The sequence below is a fragment of the Lampetra planeri genome, chromosome 40 (assembly GCF_965212315.1).
Source record: "Lampetra planeri chromosome 40, kcLamPlan1.2.h2, whole genome shotgun sequence".
Taxonomy (NCBI): Eukaryota; Metazoa; Chordata; class Hyperoartia; order Petromyzontiformes; family Petromyzontidae; genus Lampetra; species Lampetra planeri.
In genome coordinates, this window is record NC_136146.1 from 6,862,938 (window position 1) to 6,869,536 (window position 6,599).

Genomic DNA, 6,599 nt, shown 5'->3' on the forward strand with positions numbered 1-6,599 from the left:
CCCCCCGCACCCCCCCCCCGCACCCCCCCCCCGCACCCTTGCTCTCCAGCTTGAAGTCCGGCGGCAGCAGCGCATCCTGGCGGTTGCCCAGCACGAAGGCGAGGAAGGCGAGCACCTTGGCGTCCAGGATGGCGATGATGGCGAGGATGTAGGCCCAGCGCACCGAGCACTCGCCCAGCGTGTACTTGTCGGCGCGCTCGCCGCACAGAGCACGCACCTCCGCAGCATCCCACGCGTCCGGGAAGATCAGGCAGCCGAGCACCATGCACACGGCTACATGCAGAAGGGGTTGGGGGGAGCAAGGGGGGAGCAGGGGGGGAGCAGAGGGGAGCAGGGGGGGAGCAGGGGGAGTAAGGGGGGAGCAGAGGGGAGTAGGGGGAGCAGAGGGGGAGCAGGGGGGAGCAGAGGGAGAGCAGGGGGAGCAGAGGGGAGCAGAGGGGAGCAGGGGGGAGCAGAGGGAGAGCAGGGGGGGAGCAGGGGGGAGTAGGGGGGAGCAGAGGGGAGTAAGGGGGGAGCAGGGGGGAGCAGGGGGGGAGCAGGGGGGAGTAGGGGGGAGTAGGGGGGAGCAGAGGGGAGTAAGGGGGGAGCAGGGGGGAGCAGGGGGAGCAGAGGGGGAGCAGGGGGGGAGCAGGGGGGAGTAGGGGGGAGCAGAGGGGAGTAAGGGGGGAGCAGGGGGGAGCAGGGGGAGCAGAGGGGGAGCAGGGGGGAGTAGGGGGGAGCAGAGGGGAGTAAGGGGGGAGCAGGGGGTAGTAGGGGGGAGTAGGGGGGAGCAGGGGGGGAGCAGGGGGGGAGCAGGGGGGAGTAAGGGGGAGTAGGGGGGAGCAGAGGGAAGTAAGGGGGGAGCAGGGGGGAGCAGGGGGAGCAGAGGGGGAGCAGGGGGGGAGCAGGGGGGAGTAGGGGGGAGCAGAGGGGAGTAAGGGGGGAGCAGGGGGGAGCAGGGGGAGCAGAGGGGGAGCAGGGGGGAGTAGGGGGGAGCAGAGGGGAGTAAGGGGGGAGCAGGGGGGAGTAGGGGGAGCAGGGGGGGAGCAGGGGGGAGTAGGGGGGAGTAGGGGGGAGCAGGGGGGAGCAGGGGGGAGCAGGGGGGAGCAGGGGGGAGCAGTGTGGGAGCCTCGATGGGCGCGGTGATGGACAGTGGCACCTGGGGGTCTGTCCCCTGGCCTCCTGCCAGCGGACATTCCGCGCTGCACGTGGCGTCAAAGTGCACCTAGCCTGGCACAAGCGCCGTGCCGACGTCGCCGCTACTTAGTGGTGGTGGTGGTGGTGGCTGTACGTGGCTACTCGAACGCAGCGCTGCGGAGGCAGCGGCGAGAGTTTGTGGATCGCACACAGATTGCGTTGGTGATTCTAGATTTGAAGTTTTCGTGACTGCAAGGGTCCATACTCTTTGGTTTTTTCGGTAAAGTCACGTAGGTGAAAAATAAAATAAAAATAAATTAAATCACGACGTTTGATACAGTAATTTTGCTGTGATGGTGCCACCTGAAGACGGAAGCTTGTGTTGCCTCCGAAACGTCGTGATTTTATTTATTTTTATCAAATTTTTCATCTACGTGACTTTACCGAAAAAAACAAAGAGTATGTTGGTGATGTTTGTTGTGATGTATGTTTGTGATGATTTTTGTTGTGATGATGTTTGTGATGTTTGTGATATCTGTAATGATGTTAATGATGATGTCTGTAATGATGTTTGTGATGTCTGTGATGTCTCTGATGATGTTTGTGATGATGTCTGTGATGATGTCTGTGATGATTAATAATATAGGTTTTTGGGTCAGATCGCGTTACTTATAAATGTGTCGTAACCCTCCACCACCCGGCACGGCCAAACAGTAAAAAATGTGTCACGTTTTCAAAGGACAAATGAATTGACTTCTTTAGCCCACCGGTGTGCTGAAGAGAGAATCAACAGCATTTTAAAATTTGAGTAGCACGACGTTTCGCTGATAATTACAATCAGCTTCATCGGGCAAGAATGGTGAAGCTCTCCTGTTGCTTCCGGTCTTAAATAGAGCAGCAGCAGGGTGACGTCATCATTTAATTCAATTGAATCTGGTGCAATGATTCGAGGCAAGGAGGGGGAGGGTATTGTAATTATATAGATTGGTAATCATTCAATTGTTATTCATTGGTATTTGTTTATAAGGAATTGTAATTGTATTTATTTGATAATACGCTTCCAGGCTGCACTACGCCTGTAGCTGTCAGAGCGATTGAAATGATTTCTGTTTCTCACAATTTCAATGGATTCTCTAATTAGTCTTGGCCAGTAATAATTAGTTTACACAACACTTCAACCGATGAAGCTGATTGTAATTATCAGCGACACGTCGTGCTACTCAAATTTTAAAATGCTGTTGATTCTCTCTTCAACACACCGGTGGGCTAAAGAAGTCAATTAATTTGTCCTTTGAAAACGTGACACATTTTTTACTGTATGGCCGTGTCGGGTGGTGGAGGGTTACGACACATTTATAAATAACGCGATCTGACCCAAAAACCTATATTATGAATAATATTGGTCGCGAAAGCCTACATGTTAAATTGTCTGTGATGATGTCTGTGATGACGTTTGTAATGTTCGTGATAATTTCTGTGATGACTGCGATGATGTCTGCAATGATGTTTGTAATGTTCGTGATGATGTCTGTGATGATGTCTGTGAAGATGTTTGTGAAGATATCTGTAATAATGACTGTGATGATCTTTGTGAAGATGTCTGTGATGACGACTGTGACGATGCATGTGATGATGTCTGTGATGATGTCTGTGATGATGTTTTTTAATGTCCGTGATAATGTCTGTGATGACTGCGATGATGTCTGCAATGATGTTTGTAATGTTCGTGATGATGTCTGTGAAGATGTCTGTAATAATGACTGTGATGATCTTTGTGATGATGTCTGTGATGACGACTGTGACGATGTCTGTGATGATGTCTGCGACGATGTTTGCCAAGCAAATTCGTGATGCCGCTCGATGCCCCGCCGCGCGCCCGCAGCCGAAGCGTGCGATCCCGGGGGGTCGCCGAGACCCCCCGTGGCCTTCCCCCTCCAGAACCCCGGGGGGGGGGGGTGGCCCACGCGGTCCGCTCACTCGGCCACTCACCGGCCGTGAGCTGCATCCAGGCGCAGATCTTGTAGACGGTGGCCGTGTTGCAGAAGAAGAAGAGCGCGAAGCAGACGATGCACGTGACGGTGAGCACCATGGAGGTGCCCACGAAGAAAGAGGCGGCGCGCATCGCGCTCGAAGGGATAGTGGAGAAGTCGGCGAACGAGCCGCGGCACTTGAGGTCGACCTTGGAGACGCCGCCGCTCACGCAGAGGTGGAAGAGGCCGAAGTATCCGGCGCGCGGCGTCTCGGCGCCGTCGCCCACCCAGTAGGGCTGCACGAACACCACCACGTTGATGATGGCGAAGCAGATGGTGAAGATGGCCCACAGCACGCCGATGGCGCGCGAATTGCGCACGTAGTTGGTGTGGTAGATCTGGGCCGCCTCCTGCGCCGACAGGAGCATCACGGTGCGTGGAGGGGCCGCGTCGCACCTCGACGCGGCCGTCAGCGGGGCCATGCTGCTCATGAGGCCCACGCCGATGCCGCCGCCGCCGTTCTTTCCGAGCAGCAGCGGGTGCGAGTCGGCGGGGGTGTGGATCCAGGAGACGGTCTCATCCAGCTGGATGGAGGCTACGGGACGCGCGCACCACGTGGTTAGAGAGCGCGCGCGGCACGGCACGGCCGCGGCCTCACCAACCTCACCCCATCAACACCCTCACCACGCTCACCCCATCAACACCCTCACCACGCTCACCCCATAAACACCCTCACCACGCTCACCCCATCAACACCCTCACCACGCTCACCCCATCAACACCCTCACCACGCTCACCCTATCAACACCCTCACCACGCTCACCCCATCAACACTCTCACCGCCCTCACCCCATCAACACCCTCACCAGCCTCACCCCATCAACACCCTCACCAGCCTCACCCCATCAACACCCTCACCACGCTCACCCCATCAACACTCTCACCGCCCTCACCCCATCAACACCCTCACCAGCCTCACCCCATCAACACCCTCACCATGCTCACCCCATCAACACCCTCACCACGCTCACCCCATCAACACCCTCACCACGCTCACCCTATCAACACCCTCACCACGCTCACCCCATCAACACTCTCACCGCCCTCACCCCATCAACACCCTCACCAGCCTCACCCTATCAACACCCTCACCACCCTTATTCCATCACCACTCTCACCACCCTTATTCCATCACCACTCTCACCACCCTTATTCCATCACCACTCTCACCACCCTTATTCCATCACCACTCTCACCACCCTTACTCCATCACCACTCTCACCACCCTTATTCCATCACCACTCTCACCACCCTTATTCCATCACCACTCTCACCACCCTTATTCCATCACCACTCTCACCACCCTTACTCCATCACCATTCTTACCACGCTTACTCCGTCACCACCCTCACCAGCCTCACCCCCTCACCATCCTCGCCACTCTCACCACCCTCACCAGCCTCACCCCCTCACCATCCTCGCCACTCTCACCCTCCTCAACCTCCGCCACCCTCACCTCACCACCACCATCGTCACCCTCACCCTCTAAGCATTACTCTCACAAGAGCTCACAACAACCGTCAACAGTCGGGTCGTGCTCTCCTTGTGACAGGGGTGGAGAACCTCTGCGGCCCGAGACTTCGTTTCACGCAACCCACGGCCACGTACGAGGCCTCCCACGTTGAAAGGACCCTTCAGGGGAGACGTGTTCGTCACTGCCAGCATCTTAGCCGCACGAATCGGGTGCTAGAAGGGGAGATTGTTTTTTCTCAATGACAAATTCTAGGGCTCATCTGATCGAGTCTCTCACTTCTCTGAAGAGATGCCGCGACACCGAGGTAATACCGATCGCCCTTATTTTAGTTTTGCATTCTGACCACAAGTATTGTGGTTGATACAGACATAATTAGCCGAGGTATTCCTAGCTCTGCGATCTTGCATTTACTTACAAATTCCATCTCTAGCCCCGTCTACTCCAGGCACTTATAACCTTTGGCTGGAGTGGCTCTGCATTTGGCTCAAGCAACTCTCTCGCGATATTTATCTCCACGGTTCGCCAGCTGTGTTTGTTCACCCGAGGGCGATCGCTTGTGTTGCGATCGAAACGTCGTGTTTTTTTTTACCTTTTTATTATTTTCTATCTACGTGAAAGAACCAAGGAGTATGAATTCCTGCAGTCACGAAAGCTTTAAGTCGCGATTTAAATTCGAATTGGAGCGCTGCGGTGGCCGCGTGCTGTCACAGCAGTGGCCGAGGCAGTTGGCTGAGAGATGCACGAAGGGGCGGATGGGGGGCGATCAGCCCCCCATCTTGAGATCCAGAAAATGCACCGAATTTTTTTTTTTAACATTATTGTAGGGGGCCCTGTTTCAAAAAATTATTAAAATGCAGGGCACCCCAGGCCCTCTCCCTTGGGGAGTTTCTAGATCCGAGGGGAGATTGTGTGCATGTACAGCGCTCGGCGCTGAGGGCTGCACAGCTAACGAGGGGTGGGTAAAGGGACATTGGGTGGCGGTCCATGGCCATGCCCCCAGGGCGCCGGTCCATGGCCATGCCCCCAGGGCGCCCTCTTCCCTCGCGACGGTGCTGACTCAGCCGTCCCATCGCCCCCTCGGTGGCCCGGCTCGCTGCTGCTGCTGCTCCCACAGGGACGGGAGGGAGAGAGTCGGCGAGCCTCAATGGCCTCGTTTGGCCAGGAGAAGTCTCACGACTCTTCATTTTCAGTAGAGTCCTGCCAGGTCTCCGTAGTAGGGGGCGATGATGATGGTGCTGACGGGGATGTTTGCTGTGTGTGTGTGGTGCCCAGTGAGTAATCTAATCCGGCTGTCCGTACGGAGGCACTGACAGAGTGGGGCATGTCTCGCTGAGCCATCGCGTGATTCACGACGGCCACCCGCTCACACACTGCAGTCTATGCAGTCCACGCAGTCCACAACACGCCCGGTGGACACGCAGAGTCGGCTCACTCGTGGGTCGCGGATTGACCTGCGGGCGACTGCTCTCGATGGCACTCGCTTGTCAACGACCTCGGGCTGCGTTTTCGAACGGCGTGAATGTCACCGGCTCTGCGCAGCCGACGCATTGTCGCATTGACCCAGGCGCCACGCGCTACGTTCAAAGCAAAGGGCGTCTCGGCGCCTCCACGCTTACCCGTCAGGGAGGGCGATCGCCGCGTTTTCCCCAGCGCGGCGCCGTCCATCTCGGTCGCACTTGGGTTCTGGGCGACAATCGCGGCCTCGCGCGCTGTCCACAACCCCGTGCCGCGTCGAGTCTCTGAGCAGTTGAGGTTTCAGCACCAGGGACAGCGGCTGTAGCAGCAGCAGCAGCAGCCGGATGAATCGCTCCGCCTAGGAACTTCTTTTCTCGTGAGCGGTGAAGCGTCCATGGGGTTTTGTGGATTCGTAGAATCACCGCCACCACCACCTCCTCCCCCGTCTCACGCAGGCGCCACGAAACGGCGAGCTCGGGCAGTGGAGGCACAGGAGCAGCAGCAACCAACTACAAGCCCTAGTC

General features: G+C 56.9%; 1 protein-coding gene across 1 annotated transcript in view; it reads right to left on the reverse strand.

The window, feature by feature from the left end:
* Positions 1-6,366, reverse strand: part of LOC144731689 (LHFPL tetraspan subfamily member 3 protein-like) — a 9,532-nt gene extending 3,166 nt beyond the window's left edge. The window contains exons 1-3 of the mRNA XM_078612866.1: positions 6,237-6,366; positions 3,106-3,681; positions 37-273 (exon numbers count right to left, since the gene is read on the reverse strand). Coding sequence (XP_078468992.1) covers positions 37-273; positions 3,106-3,681; positions 6,237-6,285 — 862 coding nt within the window. The 5' untranslated portion in view covers positions 6,286-6,366. The remainder of the gene's footprint in view (positions 1-36; positions 274-3,105; positions 3,682-6,236) is intronic.
* Positions 6,367-6,599: the final 233 nt, after the last annotated feature.